Source organism: Haemaphysalis longicornis, unplaced genomic scaffold, assembly GCF_048455015.1.
Source record: "Haemaphysalis longicornis isolate Haplotype H1 unplaced genomic scaffold, Haemaphysalis longicornis Haplotype H1 scaffold_7, whole genome shotgun sequence".
NCBI lineage: Eukaryota > Metazoa > Arthropoda > Arachnida > Ixodida > Ixodidae > Haemaphysalis > Haemaphysalis longicornis.
In genome coordinates this window covers 151362123-151386743 of record NW_027526422.1, presented here as the reverse complement: position 1 = coordinate 151386743, position 24621 = coordinate 151362123, and the positions used below count along the sequence as shown (strand labels likewise).

Below are 24621 nucleotides of genomic sequence, written 5' to 3'. Positions count from 1 at the left end.
AGTTAAGCAGAAAGTTTAACACCCGTGGAGCAGTCCCCTTGTGAGCACCGTCCGAAGCTTGTGTCGCTAGCTCGCCATCGCCAGGAGCCACTTGTGCGCCAAGGTGGGTACCATTAAATCTCAAGGCGCCTCGTTTGCACGTGCGGCCGCTGGCCACCCTCCCGTGGAGCTCGCTGCGTCGCCGTTGTTTGAAGCCTCCTCCGACCCTCCACTGACAGCGCAGTTTGCTGGAGCGTGGTCCCCGCCTCGTGCACCGTGGTCTCAATTTTTGCACGATTCTGTGTTCACCAAAATTTTCAAGTGCGGAGCACTTTAAGGGCCGTCTTGTCGTCGTAGCTCGTGCGCGGTGACGCTATCTTGCCACCACAGTCACAGGGCGTCACGCACCCAAAGAGAGGCTTCGAAAAGCTATCCGCTTGTCTCCCGATTCAGCCTTCCAACACAAATTAAGAGGATGGTTGAACTAGAGGTTTATTAAGGCAGAACCGTTGGACACTTCTGGGACCACTGGCACTTCTTATACATATCCCCATTATTTAGCGCAAACAAAACAGCAGGTACATTTGAGGCAAAACATATGTAATTATACGGCAGGCCCCAAGTCCTTTTAGTTAAGAATACTTATTGAGTTGGCTTTTAGGATAGCAAGCGAAAAAAAGTGGCCGCCGAACAAAAAACGACTGGTTGAAAATTGCCCAAAACGGCTCAAGGACGTGCAAAATGAAATGAAGCACAAAAATTTAACAGACTAACTCCCGTTTGTGCTGTCTCAGGAAGCACAGAAACAAAACTATATAAAAGGATGCGAGCCGTCGGAGGAGGCACCGCATGAGCGCAGCGAAGAAAGGAGAGATAGAGAGAAAACTTTATTATTTGCACTAGGTTTAAGGCGCCTGGTTTAAGGGCACTAGGTTTAAGGGGCCGGGGTGGCCGCAGGCTCCAGCCTGGCGGCGACTAGCGTAGCCCTGTCCACGAGGGAGAGTTGTGTCCCTAAGTCAGAGCTACCCAGCGCCCCCTCCCACTGCTCGTCGGAGGAAATTAGAGGCATGCGGAATGGAGGTGGTATGCGGAATGGAGACTTTCCGGTCTAAGCCTGACGGGATATTAAGGCCAATTCTGTCTAGAGTGTGCAATCCTGCAGGGGTAGTCGCTAGACGGGCTATTTGAGCAGAAAGGTGCGCTTCTACTAGCTTTTCTGTCGTGTTGTGCACCCCTAGATGTTCGAATCTGGCAGTGGATGTGTGCAGGGGCAGTTGCAGCGCCGCTTTGTAAGCTTTTCGAATGAGGCAGTTGATTTTTTCAAGTTCAGTAGCGCTGACGTGGAGGTACGGCAGAGAGTACGTTATCCTGCTCATGACGAAGGCTTGGATCAAGCGTATCCTCTGATTTTCTCGTAAGCCCTGACGCCGAGTTGCTATACGTCTTATCAGTCCGATAGTCTGTGTGACGTGCTTGTTAAGCTGCGTGAGGAATTGTGTGTTTGCTCTATTTTGTTGTATGAGCATTCCGAGTATCTTTAGAGTATGTACCTCTGGGATCGGGTGAGAATTAATGGAGATCTAAAATTGGGTGGCGTTTTAGTGCACGTTTTGGTGACATGAGTAGTAGTTCCGATTTGGTAGGGGAACAGGTCAGTCCAGCAAGTTTGGCTTCATCCGCGACTGTCTGTGCTCCAAGTTGGAGGGTTTCTTCAATGAGAGCATCACTACCTCCTGCGACCCAGAGGGTAATATAGTCTGCGTATAGACTGAATTTCAGGTGGGGGATCTGTTCGAGCTTTTTCGGAATGTCTATTGTGGCAAGATAGAAATGCAATGCTGAAAGCACCGCACTTTGTGGTATTCCCATGGAGGAAAGAGAGATGATATTTGATGTAACATCACCAATCTGAATGAAAGCCTTGCGATCTGTCAAGTAATAACGGATGTAGTTGTACATGCGTTCGCCTGGATTGATAGATTCTAACCCGTGAAGTATTGCTGTGTGCGAGACCCTGTCGAACGCCTTGGTTAAGTCAAGGGCCAGGATCGCTGCTGTGTCTAATGCACGAGGGGGAGTTATAATCTCCCGGAATAATTGAAAGAGGATGTCCTGGGTCGATAGTCCAGCTCGGAAACCTATCATGGAATGCGGGAGTGCGCATGATGAATTTAGATGAGACGTGAGGCGAGATAGCAGGATGTGTTCCAGTTAAGGAAATGGGTATGATATGCTCGATGGACATTGGTTTTCCGGGCTTGGGAATCAGGGTAATTCTGGCGTACTTCCAGGACGAGGGCAATGAGCCGCGCTGCCAGTAGTAGTTAAAATACGCAGTGAGAATCGAACTATAATTATCATCAAGATTTCGGAGCATTTTGTTTGTTACTCCATCTGGCCCTGGCGCTGACCCAGGGCGAAGTTTGAGGAGGGCTCCTCTTACTTCTGCCTCCGTGATGTCAGCGTCAAGGTCTTCGTTCTTGGGGCCTTTGTAAGGCGGGAAAGGATAGTTGCCTCCCGTGGGGATGTAGAGTAAACTGAGTTTGTCTATTAACTCCTCCTTCGGGCCCAGAAAATTGTGAATGATGGAGGTGAGGCGATTATTTTGCTCCGTTTTTGACCGACTGGTGTCCAGGAGGTGTTTCAAGAGGACCAGGTTCTTTTCATGCTCAAGTTCCCGTGCATTTGATTACACACCTGATTCCATTGATCGCACGATAGGCGAATGGCGTGTTCCTGTGTGGCAGTTTCTAAATCGGCTAATTTGCGGCGGAGCTTGCGATTGCGTTTCTTTTTCTCCACCGGCGTTGTATGCCTTTAAAAGCAGCCCACATATGTTGTAGGCGCGAGTCAGCAGTGCCCGAGGGAAGATCTGGGTCTATCGCCTTAGTGGTTGAGCGCGCGTCTTATAATATATTATGAACCCAGTGTTGGAGACTGCCTTCACTTACGCTGGGAGATAGGGCCGTGTCCTGTTCTCGAATCTGCCTAAATTCATCCCAATCAGTAATGTATGATTGCCTTGGGCGCGGCTTCATGGAGGGGATGAGAGTGAGGTCAAGTTGGATGAGGTAGTGATCGCTTCCCAGTGAATTGTCAGTGCAGTACCAATGAGCGTTTTTGATATTAAAAGTGAAGCTTAGATCGGGAGTGGAGTCCCGCTGGACGCTATTGCCAACCCTGGTGGGTGTAAGGGGATCTGTTTCGGGGGTAAGTCGATGAGACTGCACCTGATCCCAGAGGAATCTGCCCTTTTTTGTGAATTGCATTGAACAAACCTCTGTGATTTCATCAAGTGAGGAGTGAGATACGAGAGGAGAACGTGGGGGGTGGTAGTTTAGAACGGCGAACGGCGCCACATCCCCTATGTGGAATCACGGTTCTGCACTTCCGACAGCCTTCACGTTGAGTGGAACTACATCATTTTTCAGCATCTCACGTGTTTTATGAAACAGATCTAATTCTGAATTCCAAGGGCAGTTCCGCAGCAGTAATCGAGCTACGCCGCAGGTCACCCTGTACCCTCGAAGAACCGGCGCTCCGAAACTGCCTTTGGTACGCAACCACTCACGCCGCAGCAAATGCCGCAGCGAGAGCAGGAATTTTCCTGGCAGCCTTTACGCCAGCTTTTACAAAAGTGGCTGCTTCGCTGCAAGCGTTTTGGAATTTTCCAGTCTGAATTAAACTTCATCGTCCCTTCATCGGCAAAAAACCTTTTACAGCGGTGTCCAACACCGCCCGTGACGAAAATTGTGTCGGCATTTTCGCTGGAAAATGAATGGTGGCGTTATGCAGTGCGGTGTCTGTATTCTGCAGCACCACATAGACCACGCCGGATGGAGCGGGGAGGTGTTTCAGAAGGTGCTATGTCGTTTTCATCCCCAGATTGCCACGCATCACGCCGCAGATCTAAGCCCATTGATCTTGAGAGAGTGGGAGTGTGTATTTCTGAATTTTCTCTTCCAGTTGAGCGTGTTCACCGCGTAACCTGTGGTTTTGTTTTGTTTCTTTTCTAACGATTCCGTACGTTCTCGTATGCATGCCACAGGTGTTGCAGGTAGGGATTTATGGTCTCTGAAAGTATGTCTCGTTCGGGTGCTTTGGTTAGGGGTCGTGTGTCCGTAACCAGTTATTTTACTCACTTTTTGAGATAAAATGGGTCATATGCTACGGTTGGTGTCATGTGGGCCCCTCGACAACTCCTGAACTCGTCCTAGTTTGTGAGGTTTTGTTGGGGGTGATTTCTAATGATGTGGCTAAGGGTGTCGTCCGAACGGAGCAACTCTGCGCACGAGAAGTGCCACCAGGCAAGATACAACGTCTCGGCTTGCCATCGATGACCGGCTTAAGCATTGATCGGAGCGGGTGTGCAACAATACGCTATAGTCGTCGCACAGCTATGATGCAAAGGCAACGTTGTGCAATACTTTCACAAAATGCTGATACCAATCGTCGTAGCAAAGCTGGCAAACATCACGAAACCGCGGGTCCGCTCGGTGCGTGAGAACGTTCACGGCCGTGCGCTCGAACGCGACGTTCATGTCGTCGGGCGATAGAACGTCAGGCGTCAGATTCGGCCCGCAGCTCTGAGGGATGGTTGCTGTTGCGCATGAGATGTAGCTCTCGTTTCACTTTGGGCGGCAGCTGCAATATTTTAAGAATCCGAGCCTGGGAACTAAACGCCTTGTTTTTACACGCTGTGAGCACAATGGTCGCGAGCCACGTACCCATTGACAGACATCCAAGCAGTCTCATACGGCAACTTCACCTGGCTCGGCTGCCTGTAGGGAACACGTTCCTAATGAATGTGGTGCAGTTCATTTGCGCGAGGTTCTCTTCCGAGGTGCCATCTTCGACGAGTGCGGATGGCGCATCCATGTCTGCTTCTGCTCGGCTTTCGCGTTCCACTCTACAAGGCAAGTATTAAGCGTCCATCAAGATTTTCTGTCCATGGTTGTAAAAAAGAAGACAATTGAAAAAAGAAAGAAGACAATTAGGGTAACTGAGTGGATACCAAGACATGGGACTAGAAGAAGGGGAAGCCTATTAACCCGATGGAGGGATGATATTAAGAAATTCCGGGTAAACTGCGGACTGGAGCAGCGCCGTACAGTAGTAGTTGGAGGTCAACAGGAGAGGCCTTCGTCCTGCAGTGGACCTGAGTAGGCTGATAATGATGATAGGAAGAGAAACACAGTTAGGGCTTCTGGCGTTTTGTAGTAGCTTCTGTGTCCTAAAGCCTTAGTACCAAACCAGCCAAACCGGAGTGACAAGACGTTTACAGAAGGAACGCCCTTCCCTCTGCCGCTTCCTCGTCAATGTAACGAGTTGCCGTTGCATTTCCACTGACCTTTAACGGAACGGTGTCGTTCCTCCATTCCTCCCAAAAAATGGGGTTTATCCCTCTTTCATAGGAATCGGTAAAACACGAAAGTGAAATGTGCCTTTACAGGATCAGTTGACTGTTTATTCTGCATCGATATGAACTTGCACATCGCTATTTAAATTTCGTCGATATGACACCGTCAGACACATCAACATTAGACACTGATTTGCCCACGCCGGAGCACTGCGTAAACCCGAATGAAACCAGACGCGCTCGCAAACCATGCGAACGACACCGAACAGATTGCCAGCGAATCGTTTGGTGAACTCACGGTCCGCTGCAGGGAAAGAGCATGGTTTGCGGGGATGTCTTGTGGGTGTGCTTCGCGAGCGATGACGTGCTGGCGCGTCGCTTTGGCAAATGTGCGACCACTGCGTTCCTGCTCCGTGGTGTGTACCTCAGACGGTTGCGTTGCGATGAGCTCAGCTGGCTCCAACTGTCGGCGCTCATTAGCCTCGTGATGCACTACTTAGCTTCACCAATCTTAGACGGCAGCACCATCTAAATGGAGAAGGTTATAGGAAGGATATATTGCGCGTTCATACAGCTGCCCGCGCACAAGCTCATAGCGCAGTAGTTAAAGCGCCTGGCACCTCCCGTTTCGGCGACGGCGATCCCGGCTCGAATCCAGGCGCAGCCGCGTAGATGGATCTTTTTCTGGCGATGTAATTTCCGTTACGGATATGACGTCAGCCATATCTTCGTGAATCCAGGTATAAAACACTTTCGTGTTAAAAAGAACTAGCTCCAGAAACTCCGTTTCTTGGAACGTCGTTCCTTACAACACTGGTATCAACTGACTGGATGTGTCAGTGCGAGGCAGTTTATTTTTTACTAAAGCCCCAACAGTTGCACTACCAGACTGTGATGGTCACGGTGATTCTATTCGAATGCTAGCTCATATTAGGAGGCAATTTGGGCCACCTTCCCAGACAGGTTGTTGAAGCTATTGAAATCCTCTCTTATGAACGTGTGCCGTTCATTTCGGAGGTTATCTAGGCAACCTTGGAGATTACATGAAAAAGTTTAATATTAGCCTGCAGAGTTTGACGGCGCTGCTGAAGATCGATATATTAATTTTTCTCCAGGATGTCGAGACGCTTGCTTCAAGGGCAGTAATACGCTCATAACGCTGCTCGTTGTGCTTGGCGTTGCCAGCAGCGGCTTGGGAGGTTTCACCTACTGCCTTGCGTTTGATTGCGGTGGAGTTTGTTTTCGGTTCTACTAGAGTGCGGTTTTTAATTTGAGATTTGAGGGTTTTGTTTTTGGGACGTAAAGCAAAATTTTCCTTTCCAAGCAGGCTAATCTCGACTCTGATGCTAGAGAGCTCTCGTGTTAGGTCAGGGGGGATAGAAAAGGGTGGTTGGTTCAGAAAGGATGAGCAGGCCGGGGGAGCACTAGAGCTGGTCATATTTTTGTCGCTGCCCGCCTGCCTGTCTTAAGATGGGTGTATGAGCTCTTTCTTCGGCATTTGGGATTCCCCGGGGTTTTTTTTGGCTGAAAGGGAGGTAATGGCCTGTCGGAGGTGTCCTTCCTCTGGGTTCATTGGGTGCTCTTGCTTGGAGGGGTGGGCATCCTGCTGATCTCTCTCGGGGTTACAAGCTTGAGCGTAGGTTTGGGGGCGTCTGCGGGATTAGAAATGTCGGGGAAAGTACGTTGGACCGGTGATGTGTGGGCCTTCATAAATGATGCACCTGAGGAGGCAGAGAGGGCTATCATAATTTTTAAGGTTGCACAGTAGGGGTACCTTGAGGGTTACCAGCAATAACGCCAAAGACGACGCTTGATGTTAATACTGGCCTCCAGCGCACGTGCGCGCGCGCGCGCGTGTGTGTGTGTGTGTGTGTGTTTGTGTGTTTGTGTATGTGTTTGTGTATGTGTTTGTGTGTGTGTGAGAGAGAGAGAGAGAGAGAGAGAGAGAGAGAGAGAGAGAGAGAGGGGAGAGAGAGAGAGAGAGCTCGTGTGTGCGTGCGCGTGCAGCGGCAGCATTACGGGGCCCCGTCAGTCGCCGATTAAGCAGACGGACACCAGAGAACCTTGGCGTTTGCGCGTGGGAATGTGCGCGGTCTCCGGGATCACCAACGCGACGGCGATGGAGGGTGTTTACGACATTCCGTGAATCGCGTGCGGTTGCGAGCAATAGTTCTCGTTTCGAGGCTTTCTGTAAAGGGGCATATCTGTTCTTACGCACCGGGAACCATTCGCAACAGGTCATACTTAACTGTTTGTCACTGTGTCAATTTTGCTTCTCCAGGTTGCACTGGTCGATATGCTGACTTCTATAGGCATTAAACCCGATGGCATTCTCGGACATTCAACGGGCGAGGTAGGTGCTTCGTACGCTGACGGAGGATTCACCGCTGAGGAGGCTGTACTTTGCGCTTATTGGAGAGGCCGCTGCGTCGAGGTGGTGGAGCTTCCAAAGGGAGCTATGGCCGCCGTTGGTAGGTGAAGCATTCCTTCTTTAGTTGGCTTTACCAGGCTTACAAATATGTCTACCGGCAATAGTCTAGTTGCTTGCTATATCATAATCCTATTTTCTATCATTAGTTTTATTTATGTTAACCTGGATGCTGATGTTGTAAAGCACCCAATAGGCAGAAAATGCAGAACAATTTCATCTGGAAACACATTTTTTTTCTCTGATGTGTCATATTGATGGGAATCCCGCTTATAACTACAGGGCCGCTCTTTTGTCGTACGCGGTGCAAGATTGTCAGAAGTACCTTGTTACTTATACCTACACGATGACGCAAAAACATACACGAAGACCGGATAAAGCGCTGCACGACTGACAAATTAACAGAAAATGTCTTCAGCGTAGAAAAGTCTAGTATTGTTCAACTGCACAAGATTCCAAAATGTGAAAGTACGGCCTAAAACCTTGGTAGTTCTACCTGGTTTTATTATAAATTGGAGCGGACAATATGTGGGCGTTTTGTGCAAAATTACAGGGCAGAGACTCAATTATAAGTTCATCTGGAAGCAGTGATTGCGACCCCGCGCCACAACTCATTCTTTCCTTTGTTCATTCATTTGATCAAGGGTGTTTACTGAACGCTCATAGCTATTCTGTTCCTCTTGACGATTCAAGCCTTACTGTGTCTGAAAGTTTTGATTACGCAGTTACAACACCTTCTCCCCGAGATTTTTGATCGCGCTATTATAGTCGGCCCAACGTGGGAATTGTAGACCCTTGGAGCGCCACGTGCGACCAAGCAGTGGCGGAAATCATGCCTCATGGTACAGAATGCAGCCGCAATAACAGGTGAACGAAATAAAAATGGCTGACGATTTAAATACTCCCTAATGCGAAATTTGAACGCAGCGCGAACTGCAGTTATATCAGCGACGGCGCATAGCTGCTGCTTCCCAGGGAGTAATTGCGCCATCAACGAACGCACGAAAGCGCGCTATTCCGGTGTTATATCGCAGAGCATAGCCGGCGCCGACTATGTCTCGCGCGGCCTCGGCATACCGCCCTACCCCTCACAGTTTTGTCATACCTTCCCCCTTTGATTATCTGTTCGCTCTATCTCAGCTATCTTAGGCGTTCACTGGGTTCGCTCGGTTACGGCGAGCCAGATGGCGACGTGAAACCACAGGAGCTGGCGTTTAAGAGCTGCGCCCTAAAATCCCGAGGATTAAGGAAAACAACGCTTCCTCACGTACTCGTGTCCTTTTGAAAGACAGGCTGTCATTGTGCGCGAAGCAGCAGCGGTGCAGCTGCGGGCGTACCATTTCTTAGGATGAATATGAGGCTATGGGGGGCGAAATTATTCGTGACGGGGTCAACTAACTGGTTGTAATCGGGGTGGTTGATACACAGGTGATCATGGACAAGAACCGCGCCATGGCAGATGGTTTATGCTATGGGAACGTTTTCGAAAATCCAAATTTGCGATCGCGGACCTACTGCAGCGTGTTAACGAGAGCTCGAATGTCGTTTTAGTTCGAATTTTAGGGGGAAAATAATGGGTGTCTGATTGAGCGAAAGCACTGCATCGGTGCCGGAAGCCCGATAATGGCTCCATTGGAGGAACGTTGTTGCAGAATGGGTTTCCTAGCATGAGTTTGATCTCGGCGGTAGCAAGACAGGGCCCCCTCGGCTTGTACACCACTGTTGAAGGATGGGAGATGGAGGACAAAGCCAAAGAAACCAGGAGAGAAGCCTAAAAATCCCTCATCGTAGTCATCTCACCCAATACATGGTGGCAGGAACGAACACCACGGCAACGCATGGGAGATTCTCGAAAGCCCTTTCAAAGGGATGGGAGAGATCAAGAACCAAAGCGTCTCCTGCAGCAAAGACAAAACATTTCACATCGTGGAGCCGAAGCTAAGTGCCTGAGACATTCGACTGGACTATTTTGGGGAGGAGGAATGAACGTCTTTGTAGAGCAGCCAGCCCTGGCAAGAGTCCTGATTCCAGGACCAGTTGAGACCGTCCAGCTTCTTGAGCTCTCTACCGTAACCAAAAGTGGTAGTCAAGGTCGAGAGCTTGGCAGTGCTATGTCCCAGTGCTCAGGGAAAGGGAAGGGCAGGACATTCTTTATTTCGCATTCGCAGCCCATAATAAGGGATTCTATGTCGTCGAAATTTTTACCTCATTGACAGAAACATGCCAGGACTGAGGTTTCGACAATTACTGTGCGCGGTAATGGGAATTTGAGGTTTGTTTGGCCTGTGCACATACTTGCAGCCAAATCTGCAACTTTATTCATAAAAAGATGCTTATACCACTTGTGCAAAAACTTCTCTTAGGTCTCACATGGAAAGAAGCGACCGAGCGCTGCCGGGACGGCGTCGTTCCTGCGTGCCACAATGCCGAAGACTCAGTGACGGTTTCTGGCCCCGCCGACGCTGTTGCAAAGTTAGTGGAGCAGCTAAAAGCGGAAAATGTGTTCGCCAAGGAAGTGAACAGCTTGAACGTAGCCTTTCACAGCGAGCACGTGGAATGCGTCGGACCTTCACTGCTCGAGGCTCTCAAAAAGGTGAGATATAGCCAGCAAGTATTTAACTGTGAGTCTGGTTTTCATGGAATTCTCACCATTTCATGCAGTTAAAAGGTACTTTCTATTTTTGTTTTCTTGGGTGCCCAGACAGACAAGTATCCGTCAACAATGAGCCATATTTTCTTTTGGGGCCGGGTGTTTGCTGTGCGCTAAGAAATTCAGTTTTCATTACGCACGTGAGACCTCCTGCATAGCCTCAATAGAACTGTCTTGCTCCGTAGTTAAGAATAAGAATGGGCCACTTTTCGAAATAGTGCATTCGGCGGTGAAAATTGGGAATCTTTCCAAGTGCCTTAAACTGTTATTCGGAGATTTGGCTGGGGAAATAAGCAGAGCTAGTCGGTTACTGATGCCTCGGTTGTATGCTACACGGCCACAGGCACTGCATGTCTTATGGAGATCTATCGAAAGAGTGCAGTGTCGGGGCAGCTTTCCCTGACATGGAATGGACCCGTGGGGCCGCGGACGCAGAAGCGTTTAGTTCAACTCCCAGCACTCCCATATGCGACAAGGAATCGAGGGAATGGCCGCTTGAAATCAATGTAAGAGGCGGCGTGGGCATGCCTCCGCTCTGTCAATAACACCCGTATCGTGTTCAGAGTGCCGTGGAGCCTCACACTGCGATAGAACTCGAAACAACCGAAATACCCAAATCAAGAAGTTATGCTGGGTCTGAAACACTACACGTTAATTATGACAAGAAAGGTATATCAGGGGCGCCTCATGCAGCAAATCCTAAAATGAGCCAAACGTGCGTTAAATTCCCTCCCATTTTATAGCAAACCTGTATATGCCTCGTTTTCAACATATGTTCTGAGTGTTGAAATCGGCGTAGAAAGGACCGTTTTCGCACCCAGCGCTGGTGCTTTGTTTTTCCACCTTCAACGGCTCGAGGAGCAACGTTACGACTGATATTTTTGTCGCACATCTTGAAGGGCTTCCGTGGAGACGTTCTGGCTGGTGTGTTACACGTATAAGCACGCGAACATCACCGGTTTCCCTTTTATGCGTGCACAGGATGGGGTTGGGCAGGCATGCATGCGCATCCAGGATTCACGTGCTCACGTATGATATGTCCGTTGCACTGCTCAAAGATTTAAGAGTGCACGCCTTATGGGCCGGCGTGACCTGACTGCTCTCCTGCGTGGTCGAGCGGTTTGAGTTAGTGTGTGAACCAGACAGAAAGATGTTTGCGACGCGGAAGGAACATAGAGAGCCGAATGCTTTTTAAACAACATTCTAAGAAGTGTCCGTTAGGTCGCCTTCAGAACAGCTGCCCAGAATGAGTAATTTAAGTAACCATATCTGCAAATTTGGTAAACAGCAATAGCCAACATTAGATGTGACTAAAAAGAGCATGTGCGAAAGGACAACAGGAAAGGCGTGAATGACGTTTTGCATTACGCAATGTCCCTTACCAGATGCCATTTTTTCGTTCACATTGAATTTTCGACCACGTCATTCGTCGAATTTTCGAAAAGAGCGCTTCGATTCGTCACACTGGAGCATTGTGGTGAAGAGGTCCTACGGGGACTTCTCACGAGTGTAAAAGAAATCTCCATTTTTTCGCGTAAGTCAGCTAGTTAGCAAGAAAGTATGCCCAATCGAAAAAACAAACAAACTCGTTTTGCTTCCTGTATTCATCCTTCTTTACAGGAAGGGCAATGAATTTTTTGTGATTTATTCTGATTTCAATAACTTTGCCATCGCCTCATCATGCTCTCGTTTCTTCATACGTGTAGCACTGGCAAACCACATCGTGTATACATAAGATACTCACTCATTTAAACTTATAAACTTGTGCGTCCTAAAAGGTAGTCAACAATCAGACTGTTCAGTAGGAGCGCATATGTGAGTAGCTATGCGTGTCCGATACCATCTCAGTGGCTGCCTTTCTAATAGAGGCGGAATACCGAAACAACCGTGTGTTGAGATTTTCGGACAAGCAAGAAAATTGTAACGCCCACCACAATATATATATTTTTACCAGCTCATATTAAAACCCCAGTGCTCCTTCGCTTGTAACGGGTCACCCGACACTTGTCTTACATTTACAGTTTAACTGAAGCTGCAAGCCGGGTTGCTTTATCATCTTGCTATGACCGTAACTGCGGCGACGCGAAAGCATCGCCTCTTGTATACACTGATCTATATATTCGTTTTTTTTTTCTAAAATTGGTCAGGTGGTTCCAAATCCGAGGCCTCGGACCAAGCGTTGGATAAGCTCTTCCGTGCCCGAGACCCACTGGGCGGACCCCATGGCTAAGTTTTGTTCAGCTGAGTACCACGTCAACAATTTTCTTTCACCCGTGCTCTTCTGCGAAGCTCTGCAGCACGTACCAAAGGACGCCATCGTGGTCGAAATCGCACCACATGCTCTTCTGCAGGTGAGACGCCTTGTGGGTCCCGTCGTTGCGGTTAATCAGAGACTGCTCGTCAACGAGTGTACCTTCGGCTTCCTTCTGATGCCGCCTACCATTCCAACCTTGTCGGTTTGCGACGGGCAAGCTTTGCTTTAAGTATGAAGGAAGGCAGTATGCTTTTGACTTTTGGGCGGAAGGAGGAATCGAGGGACAGACCGATATACTTACAGACGGGCACATATTTTCGCTTTTAAGTAGCCAAGGAAAGACTATCACCTTTAAAGCAACACACGCGTGATCCGGCGTGGTTGAAGCTGGGGTCTCTACAGTAGAAACCCGATGCTCTACCGAGTGTGTCATCAAAGCACGTTGCGAGGGTAGAATAAAAGCTGTTTTTGCTGTTCGTTTCTTTAAAGCAAATGCCTACTAAGCGGACTGGTGCTGCATCAAGACCTTTGGGGAGTAGTGTTCCCTCATCGCAACAATCACAAAAATGTGAACTGGAAAAAGGAAGTACATCAATAGTGCGTGCTGCGTGACACCGTGACATACATCCACGCGAGGGAAACGGGTGCACGCAAGGGGAGAAGAATCTTCCAAGGGGGCAACTCGAGTAATGAAGGTTTATTGTAAGTGGCGCCACCATGGGCCCGAGCCTCGCAGTGGTGCCTACACCTGTGGGCCTTGATATTTGCGATACCACGCACCCAAGCCCATGTTTCTTGGACTCGCCCACGCCCCGACTGTGGGCGGCTTTGCCGTGCCCTGGAAAAAGACACCATGGTGCTTTACGGCCCCTTGCTGCCGCAACATGCCCCTTTGTCCCCGCTACTCGGTGTACCCTGCGCGGGGGAGTTAGCCAGTGCCTTTTTCCTGTCCTCCTCTCATTTCTTTCCACATCGTTTTTGCGTTGACAGCGCTGTCAAGCAGAGACGAAGGCACAAGGAAGAGACGACATGGCGCTAACACGCAACTATTTGTTTATTAAAAAAACACAAATATATACTGAATGCGTCTCACGTTATGCGTTCATGGCGCCCACGACAACAACCATAAAAGCAACTTTTACAGGGAATATAATCACAGCCACACACGGCAGTAGAAAGGCAGTCAACACCAATATGAACACTTGCTAACTAGCCCAATTGTCCGTTCTAGTGCTGTATCTTTCTCTTCCTATCGCTTTTCCTCCCCCTGTTGTGCCATCTCTTCTTTTCGTCGCCTTCACAATTTTACCATGTGGCGAGGGTTAACCGTGGGTAAGGAATCAACCTTGACTACTCAATCCGGGTTATAGCATCCGTGTGTGACTAAACTGCGTCTTGTGCGTTCCCATTGGTGGGCTCGGTGGTTGGCGGCCAGACCAGCGGATAAACGGAATTCACTTGTTGCGGCGACAGGTTACTCTTCAATGCCTGATCGACCTCCGAAATGGTGGCGCAGCAAAGCAATTCACCAGTTTTTTTCCTCCAAAAAAGCCTGCCAGTTAGCGAAGGCTTCACGTGATGCATTGCGGAAAGGAAGAAATTTTAATAAAACGGTTGTCCCAATTTGTTGTGGCCGAAATACTAACGAAGGCGGTTAGAAGTGGCTAGAGAGTAAGTTTGATCAGTTTTTATTTTTTACTAAAGTATACGCATGTTTGGTATCTCTAAATCTATAAATAAAACCGTAGCAGCAAGGGAGCCCTGAACATCCCTTGACGCTTTGAAGTCATGAAGCAATCCGTATGCAGCTTCAAAGTAGGAAACCAAGTGGCGGGAAGTTGTAGAACGTCTGTTCTTGCTTATGATGGTGTAGGATATTGTTCCGATTTGAAGGGTATTACTTGAAATACGTTTCGCTGCACTTTAAACTTGGGCCGCAAACATTTTCAGCGACAAATAAAAAAACCCGCCCGCATCTTCCCACGGGGGGAACTCGAGTAAATGCGTCGCAGAGTGGTGGGGGTATCACGTGAATGTTGCGTAATTGGGTATGGTTTGGGAATGCTTAATTGTTATTTCGTCTTTATTATTCTTATTTATTGAATGAAGGAGAAGAGAAGGCAAGGAGTGTAAAGTTAAAGTCTGTCTTTATTGCTTGGTGCCGTCAAGCAAAGCGTCAAGTCAAGCGAAAGCCAAGCAAAGACGCCCTTGACTGAATTACGAACGCGCGCTCCGCCGCTTATATACACACCGCCCGCGTTTGAGGGAGAGGAGTACGGGGGAGAGACGCGCATGCGCACACTTCCGTGCACAAGCGCGCGAACTTTCCACGCACCCACCACGCCATTATCACGTGTACACGCCCTGCCGCCGTTACTGTTGAGCGCGACGCAGCGCACGGGTAGCTAGGACGCATGCGCGCACAGACGCGCTCACCCCGCACCGCCGCAGCTGTTGTTAAGAGCGACGGAGCGCACGGGGTAAAGCGCTCCTCCCGCACCACCGCACCTGTTGTTGAGAGCGAGGAGGGTACGGGGGAGAGACGCGCACCTGCACCTCGACGCGACGCGCATGTGCAGCGAGCGTGTGGAGGGAGCCGACAACATCGACTAGTCATCGCGAGCCTAAGAAATGCTCCGCATTTAAAAATTGGCTCCAATTCACGATGTGAAGAGGGTTGGAAAACGAAGCTTTAAACGACACCCTCAACAATGTCCCCTGCGACGTCACTTGAATTCACACACGTGGCCCTACAAAGAGTGAAACCGGAGATTATGACAGTCGTTACCTGAAATTCGCGGGGGCGGCATCCTGAACACCGCAGCAACATCGGCCACGGCCGGGCCAGAGCGGCGGACGCCACCGCTGTAGTCCGGCCGTGAGTCGGGAGAAAGAAAACGGAGAGGAGCGCCTTTCGAAGGGTGAGACAGCGGAACCTAACCATCCCGATGCGCTAGCTTGGGGCAACACCACCGCACGACACAACCACACACACCGAAACAATTCGGCATGCGAGCTTAGTGATTCCCATTTATACCGATTTAGACTAGTTAGTTTAGTGAGTTTGAGAATTGTGACAAAGTTGAGGGAACTTTTAGAATAGGTATTTATCAAAACCAGTTGCTTGAATACCTCTTAAAACACACAGTCGAATTGGTAATCACCAATTTAGAAAACGGAGTCCCATTAGAGGCAAGCATTGAGCAAAAGGTAGCGTCTAGCGGTCAGATGTCTGTATGTGGTTTTTACATTTTGTTTTCCTGCCATGCAAACCAATCCTTGACGTATGTTTGCCCTACGATCACTTCATTCCGTCGGGTGCGGGTTACTCTGGAGGTGCTGTCTAACAAGTTAATCAAGCCGTGTGAAGGCAGCACGCAATGGACGCGAAGCTGCTACAAAACAGGCCCAAAACAACCGTCGCGAAAACAGACGACAAAGCCGTACCGCCGCCTCTGCCGCTGGCGAGCAGGCACTTCCGCGTGGGTAACGCTGGGTATTCGCCGCGCCATCTCTAGTGTGCTCCGTGAGTGAAACCCTCTGCCACCCCTACCCCTACCGCTCCTTCCGCTGCGTTGTGAGTTTGTTGTCCCGCACGCCACGAAAGGATCGTTGGCTGGTAGATCTAGAACACTTTGCTTTAAAAATGGCCAATTTATTTTTCATGGCAAAGCTAAGGTTGTGGTACCTGCAGTCGGGCAATCAAAACATATGCCAAGAAAAGTTAGAAAATAACTTTAGGTGTTTAGCAGAGTATAGCAGAGTTTTGATAAACTGGTCTAACACGACACGTGGACGCAGGGGCTGTTGCGTGACTCCGTCGGTCTGATGTGATTACTCAGCTTCTCTTGCGTTTCGCCGCCATGCCGCCAGACAAAGCGGATGCTCGTGGGACGCGTGATTTCACGCGCATGTGGATAGGCCTAAGGAGTAGCACCGAGACGAGACGCCAGCACTTTAAAGTAGGGGTCCGAAATTGGGCGAGAATTTGTTCCACGACGCATCGTCATTGACACTGGCGCAATATAGTTGTGGGACAGTACATGAAATAGACGCAGCCCAGTTTAGAGTGCCTGTCGCGGTGTAGGCGTTATTACTCTTTACGGCAAGGTATCCGTTACAGCCGCTTACGATGTGTGTTTAGAGCATGGAATCAGCATAGGAAATAAAAGTTTGTGAGTGCTGACGGTCCATTAGATATATTGAGTTTAAATAACAACACGTGCACTTTGAAGTCAACATATAACCTCTAGTGGAATTGCAAATTAGTGCGCTCCTATGTGGGCCTTTAACCCGCCCATGAAACAGAAATCGTATCGCAAGTCCATTCCTATCGCTTCACTGCCGTCTCGTAATCCGCAGTGCTTGAGCGCATCTATAGTTGTTCCGCCTATAATAAAAGCCGTGTCAATGGCAGTGATAGGCCCCAAAGTGCGACCTATCGCTGTTGAACCAAACAAAATATTTTTCGCATTAGATATGACTCAAAATAGGGCAGACGAAATGTCATGAATAATACGAAAAATGTACCAAACAAATTGCTTTGCCTTCTACAACAGTGGCACTGAACTGGCTTATCTTCCTCTGTGTCCAGATTAAAAATGAAAGCTAACTAGCCCAGAAAAGACTTGCAACCTGAGTTGAAAACGGGATAATAACTGCGCTCAGACGACTGGGTCACTTCCCAGGACCGCGGCGGAATGACGCTCACGCGGCGCTAAGGACAAATGATCTCTTGACTTTTTTAACTAACACAGGATTGGCCGAAGTTGTATAACCTTACGGCCTTACCTCTTTTCTACTGACACGACAATTTTTTTCCCTCTGCTTATTTACTTCAATATAGTCTCCCTATTATTCATTTTTTCTGCGTAATTTTCCCCCTTCTTCTCATTTTTCTTGTGACTGTGTTCACACCCTTCTGAAGTAGCCAGCCTCTACGTTTCTGGGGCTAACCTCTTTAGTACTCAATGAAGCTTTCTCTATCTCTTTCTCTAAGAAATATTTTTAACAGCTACGTTCAAAACACTGCATGAAAATTGTCGAGACATAGCAATGGGAGCGGGGGGTAGTTCGTTTGGTCTTAAGGCTGGCGCATGGCCTGCCAACATTGGATACTACCGGTAGACTTTGGTGCCCGGGGCTTTAGTGACGCTGCAACTATTTGTCCATTGGTGACGGCGCTGAATTTGTGTGTCTGGAGGAAGCATATTCCCTCCTCCGTTTTTTTCCCTCCTCGCATCCCAGGCCATCCTGCGCCGCGAGCTAGGATCGTCGGCCACGTGTCTCGGGCTGATGAAGCGCCACGCCGACAACTTGACGTGTTTCCTGAGCACACTCGGCAGGCTCCACACACTGGGCTTTCAGCTTGACCTGAGTGCACTGTATCCGCCGGTGCCATGGCCCGTTCCTCGAGGAACGCCTAACATTGCACACCTCGTCAGCTGGGACCACTCGGAGAAATGGAACGTCGAAGCGTGGGAGACTTCGCCCTGGGCTCGGGTGAGTTGGCACGTCCTTTTTTTACTTCTTAGTACAACCACGTCGTTTAAAATGATTTTCACGTATGGCCTCGTTTTATATTCGAGTAAAGCAACTTCTGAACCAAAAAATTCCCCCGCACCTCCCCGAAGGGAATCGTGCAGAAATGCAAACGCATTGGGTGCACCGATGAGTGTGTTGCGAGTAATGGCGTAATTAATGACGATAGTGTGAACGTAATCATTTATTCATCAGCACCTGTTTGTGTTATCGTTGTACCTGACGGCCACAATCACTGCCTTGTGATCGCTAAAGTGCATGGTCAAAGGGTCTTTGAGAAGCATACGCGCGTCACAGTTTCGCGTAAAGACCAGATCAATGCAACTCCCGTGAATGGTAGTGGGGCACGTGTCGAAGCCGGCAGAGAGACAATGCATAGAGTGCCTGGTCTGCATGTACTCGACCAGCCACTCGCCACTCTTCTTGCGCACGTCAACGTTGAAGTCGCCAACCAAGACTATGGGGTGAGAGGGTTTGGAGCGCACGCGCACACTTTCCATAGCCACGTCCAGCTGCGCGGCAACGGCGTCTCGAGCGAGGTTGGGCGCGAGGTACACGGTCACCACAAAGACTCCGTCTCCGGTGTAGGCAAGGGTGTACAAGTCCTTGTACGGAGACGTGTCTCGAACGGGAGACGTGGCAACGGCGCGCGATATCAAGTTCCCATACACGTTAGACACGAGACTAACACTGCAGTACTCGCCGTCCTTGCCGCTTCGAGCAAGCTAGTACAGCTCGCTTCAAGCGCATGCGTTCGGCATTGAGCGCGGAGAGATAACACCTGCGGGCGCACGCCGACGGAGCACGACAACCCCCGACTAAGAAATGCATTCGCATTTACGACGACGACGACGACGACGACGACGAAGGCAGAACTACGAGGCGCGCGCTCACGTGCGCTCGCGCTGGAGGAATGCAGGCGCACGCCGCTCGATGGACGCAAGACAACCCCCGACTAATAAATGCATTCGCATTTAAAAAGGCAATCGCATAGCGCGACATGAAGACGCATCCAACTAGCGCGGTAAAGAAAATTCAAGGGAATCTAATTCGTTAGACTAGCTCGCCAAGATGGTGGAATACGGCGATTGGCCACAGAAGTTCTAAAATAAGGCAGAAAACGGTGGACACGTTTAAACAAGCATCGCCATCACTGGCCATTGACAAGAACATGCCGCAGAAGTGGTGAAAGGCAAACAGCGAATATTCCAGCATTACTCCTCCTAATACTTGCAAAATATATAATGAAGGAATTAAGTACCGAAGGAACTAAGTACCACATTCGGCGAAAAAGCGGCGTTGGGCTGGGTTTTCAAGTTATGAACGGGGTTTCCATAGAACGTTCCTCACATTAGCCATTCTGTTCCGCAATCGCTTCTCCTCGAATGCGGTAAAACGGTACACTAAGTGAGCGAGCATGGCGGTTTTGCTTTGCCTGCACATTCGTGGAAACAGGAATGTGTGCCGAGGCCTTTACTGTAAGGCTGAGGGACAGATCAAGCGTCACAGTGCGTTTACTCATGGGCAGCTCCGATAGATGTACCTGGGGTACCATATTCTGAACATGTTCAAACAGTATTCCTGCTCCTGATGCGCATGCGCCACGCGCACGTTCAGCTGCCACCTTCTGGAGATCAGTGTCCTTCTCCATGAGGGTTTGAGCGAGGCATTGTTCTCTGACGATGATCACACTCCACTTTTCGGACGTTTATATTTTATTTAAGTGATACCTTCATTCCCACGTGCACTCATCGTTGGCTATACCGCAAAACCGCTGTACACACGCTACAACCAGTCCCAACAGGAGCGCGGCACGCAACTGGCTGGCTGTTTTCCAAGCTCTATTAAAATGCAGTCTACACCTACGAGTTAGCAACTGCACCAGTCCGTGCAAGCTGCTGCACTAGGATCCCTGCCACACCTCATGGACACGGGCTCTAGAAAGTGATGGCGGGTCAGTGCAAATTTCGCTGACTTATCGAATACACATTCAAGCAATCCGAATAAGGGAACTTAATTAGAGCCCTTTGGGTGACTCTGAAGAGTGTGTGGTTATCCCATCTCCTAAATGCATCACGGAAATCACTTATAACACTGGCCTTCTTGAGATAGAAGGCTGAATAATGTTGTGGATTTGTTTCGGAGACATTGTCAATATTTGAGGAACAGATCCAGGCGACATAAAACATCTTTTCCGAGATATAGGAAGCGCAGCCTTCAGTGTAGGTGGCTCCCTGCGAGATCTGAATCGATATTTCTGAATGCCACTCTAAACGCGCGAAGATATCTCGCTTTAGGACCACCATTGCTGTTCTTTCGACACATCTTTAACGGGATGTATACACCCACTTTACCCACAGCAGCCGGAGTCTTTCTCTGGTTACACAATGTGCGCAGATGTTCTGCATGAATAAGCTAGACAAACTACCGCCGCGTTCGGCCTACCATGTAAATAATTCCCACTATGGTTTCTTTCGCCATGTAGCGATTTCCTGAATTTCTTTCTTGAAACCTCGTATGGCTGCGGGTTGGGCAGTGCCAGTGCACTGATGCACCTACCATTTTTCCTTCCATTTTGGGACATTCCGATTGGCTAACGATATACTGTTTCCTCTCTGACCTCGATCATTTCCACGTCACCATAACTTTTCCAATTCTCCTTGCTTCCCAATGACTTCTTCGATTCCCCTGCTGTTGCTGCAGAGGTGTTCGTCTTCCTAGTATTTATCCATATTTGCGTTCTTTACAATGTATAGTCCAGTTCCCCTTCGTAGATTTTGTTGAATTTGTTTTCATTCATTTTAAACACTTCATGTCGAAATGCGTAATTACTGGATGTGTTCTGTATTGTAGTTTCGTGAACCATCCTGTGTTTAAGGGGTGAAACGTACCAGGGGAGGTTCCCGCCTGACATACATTGTATTGTTCATTGTTCAAACGCAAACGCTATACAGGAGGAGGTCCCGAACTTCCAAAGAACTGTCCGGGGGATCTCCCATGAAGAGATATCAAACATTGTTACATTTGAAAGCAGCGACAATTATACGTTACTGAATAAAGTAACCTGATTAGTACGAAAAAAATACTTCATAGACAAATTAGTTTGGACATTGTACAAGAATAATATATGTCATGAAGGTTTGAACATACGGTCATCAGCATCAGAGTAAACGACTATGTGGTATGTCTGCTTCTTCATCTTAGGTCTTTATGTGGGTCCTGTTGCCGAAATAGTTTCATTTCATCTATGAGGCCATCAACGTTTTAAAAGATGCAACCTCTTGTAGTTCTGCTTGCCCCATTTTGGCATGTCGCAGGGCAAGCAGTTCTGAAGTAATTCAAAACCTAGCAGAAAAAGTTACGGAGAGATCTAATGGATACGGAAGGTGATGAATCATTTCAACATGAAAGTAAATGAATGAAAAGAGCAACTAGAAAAGAGGTCTTTGAAGCGCACTTAACTTGTGGCAATTTTCTTCTGTTTACAGATGAATGAGAGGATTTTCAACATCTCTCTCGAAGACAGCGAGTATCAATATTTGTCTGGCCACAATATTGATGGGCGTGTGCTGTTCCCGGCAGCTGGTTACGTGGCTTTGGCGTTGCGTTGCTTCACAGAATTCTCCGTGAGACCGCTTAACGAAGTGGCCTTCGTTTTTGAGGATATGGCTTTGCTTCAGGCCGTTATCCTTCCCAAAAGCGGTAAGCAATGACCTTGCCAAGTTATTGGTATATACTAGCTATTCTGGGCTGGCAAAACAAATACGTGATGTGGCAATAGAACCGGCATAAAAGAAAGTGTCCCAATGTTCTTATGTAACTCGAACGGCCCGTAAGCGCATAACGGGGATAGGAATGATAGAATGTGCTTCACTGAGCTTCTACTTGAGTTCTTGTTATCGCTTTGACAGAAGCTTTCGCTACATCACGTATGGTGCTTCCATAATCGCGGCAAACACTGCTGACCAAATCATAAATTAGCTGATTAATTCGCTTCCAATATGTTGTACTGAACAGGGCCTTTTTGGTTTATATGCACAAAGAGTATTAGTTACAAACGAAAAGAAAACAGCGTTATCAAAATTTTAAACCAAATTACTCTACAGAAACGTGTATGTGCGATCACATATCGGTTTACATGGCAGCAGATACTTGTAATGGGGTTCATCTTCTGCATGGTAGCCTGTGTATTGAACAATGTGGCAGAGGTTACTTTAGGAAAACATCATGAATAAGGATTCACAATGACATGCTATATACGGGCCGTGAATCGTCCAGTTACGACAGATTGATTTATATTCTAAACCACCTATAAATTTACCCTGCACCGAAATCTCAAGCACTATGCAAGCCCTATTAGGTGTACTGAAACTTAAGGATGATAATAACGCTGCCGTAATAATCTGTGCATGCGCCACCGTGCTCACTAGGGCAGTACTATAGTCACTGCCACCTCAGAACCGGTATTGTAGTATTAACACATGAGTTTAATAAATGGCGAACGAAGCGAAAAATTCAGCCAGTCAATTATAAAAGCTCACGTGCAGGAATCCAAATGCCTTGTGTCCTATTTCAAGCTATGCGATCTTGTATGTTCAATAGTGCGTAAGTATTGATTGTGTCATCTTCTTTTGCGACAACGTTTTTCTTACCAGAGTAACTTGCATATCTTGGAATCTTCGTGTAGCGACGGTTGTATCGGTGTATACTGATGGTGGATTTAGTAGATGGGAAAGCCTGAATCCTTTCTCACTATCGCATTTCACATCGAAGCTTTATACGGCTAGCATCCGGGCTTTCTCTTATCTTCTTATCTTCTTATCTTCTCCTGGCCACGGCCGACCCCTCTTTCACGAGTTCCGCAATCGTTTGATAGCAGTACTAGCATCGTCATCAGAAGCTGCACTTTTAACTCGCTTGGGGTGGACGTTTGTCGTTCGCTCAGAGGAAGAAAGGAGGGAACCGAGGGGGCGTCGCCGCGCATTTCACCGCGAATGGGAAAGAAAGCAACGTACAGCCGCTTCCGCAAAAGGTGTAGCAACCGCCTTTTTCCGCTTACAGTTCCCCCTGCTCAAGTACCTGCGAATCCCTCCTGGATGAGGAAAAACTTTCCATCTTGAAACGCCGATGTTCGTCAATCCAGATGACTTTTAAAGTCACTGTAGGAAATCCCCACCATAGCAAAAACAACCTTAAGTACCGCTCATTTTGTCTTTACTTTTTAAAGGACTCCACGAGAGGAGTTTTGGCCGACGCTGTTCCCATCTAGCCTGAAGGGCTCCCGGAGCGACGCTTTGTAACGCGACTTTCACATCTAAACACGCGCCAATCACCAATTGGGCCTTTATATATGCATTGTGTCGTGCGGGGCAGGCTTCACGCGCTTGCCGATGATATACCCGTACTGCCGTGGAGAGAACCCAACGTGCACGTCTTACCGCACGATGCGACCTCATTTCTGTCGTTTTTGGTAAAGCGCTTTCGGTTGCCGGGTGACGCATACAGTAAGATACCCACGACACGGTAGGGAAACGGACAGCCGCATGTTTGTCCTCTAGAATGCAACCCAAGTCCTTCAAATTTCACTGAGGTTTTTAACTAGCAATTATGCTCAATCCCAAATTAATAACAAATATATTTTGTTTCGTGCCCTCTTTGCAAATGCGCGTAGCTTCACTGGCCATCCTCCTTCACAGGAGGAAACGACAAAGAGTTTTTCCTTCTCTTGCATTTGCTTCTCTGGCGCCCTACTGTGGTCGGCCGCCTTTGAAAGCTGCCGCTAAGGTAGATGCTTTCGCAAACGTAGAGCAGATGCGGCAGCGGACACACAAACTTTCCCAACATATTTTTTCCCCAACTACAAGATGCGCTGCCCCCTATAAACTGGTAGCGTAGATTTTGGCGAGAAACGGCAGTGTGTCTTTATTGAAAGGTATGCTCTAGAAAATTTGAATTTTATTAAACGTTTAAAAACGCTCAACATTATATTAACCGAGAATTGGGAAGTTGTTCTTCCAATCTCGCGCGGCCCTCTCACTGGCGCAAGCTCTGTGTGTGAAGCGAGGAATAGCTCCACGCTGTCAAGTGCCGCCTCTTTATGACGCTCCGAGAATGTGCGCCTCAAACAGCGAAATGGCATTGTCACTAACACTTAGCAAGACCTCAGAGCATTCTCTTGCGCCCACACGTCGCGCTACACAAACGTATCTGTCCTTTATCGTTGTTTCGCTATAGCGAAATAGTTTCTCTATGAAGGATACTGGTAGGATTCATCTCATTTGAATATTTTCATTTGAAACTATTCTTTGGTATTGAGAAAACTCGCGGCACATCGCATTCGTTTGGCAATCCTCACAAGTGTCATTCGGTAATGCCAGTGGTGTGTTTGCGACGCAGAGACAGAGAGAGAG

The 24621-nt window shown here is 48.4% G+C and overlaps 1 protein-coding gene across 1 annotated transcript in view; it reads left to right on the top strand.

The window, feature by feature from the left end:
• Nucleotides 1-24621, top strand: part of LOC144146606 (fatty acid synthase-like) — a 141234-nt gene that overhangs the window by 48888 nt on the left and 67725 nt on the right. The window contains exons 8-12 of the mRNA XM_077678542.1: nucleotides 7620-7809; nucleotides 10130-10359; nucleotides 12564-12767; nucleotides 17918-18172; nucleotides 21700-21913. Coding sequence (XP_077534668.1) covers nucleotides 7620-7809; nucleotides 10130-10359; nucleotides 12564-12767; nucleotides 17918-18172; nucleotides 21700-21913 — 1093 coding nt within the window. The remainder of the gene's footprint in view (nucleotides 1-7619; nucleotides 7810-10129; nucleotides 10360-12563; nucleotides 12768-17917; nucleotides 18173-21699; nucleotides 21914-24621) is intronic.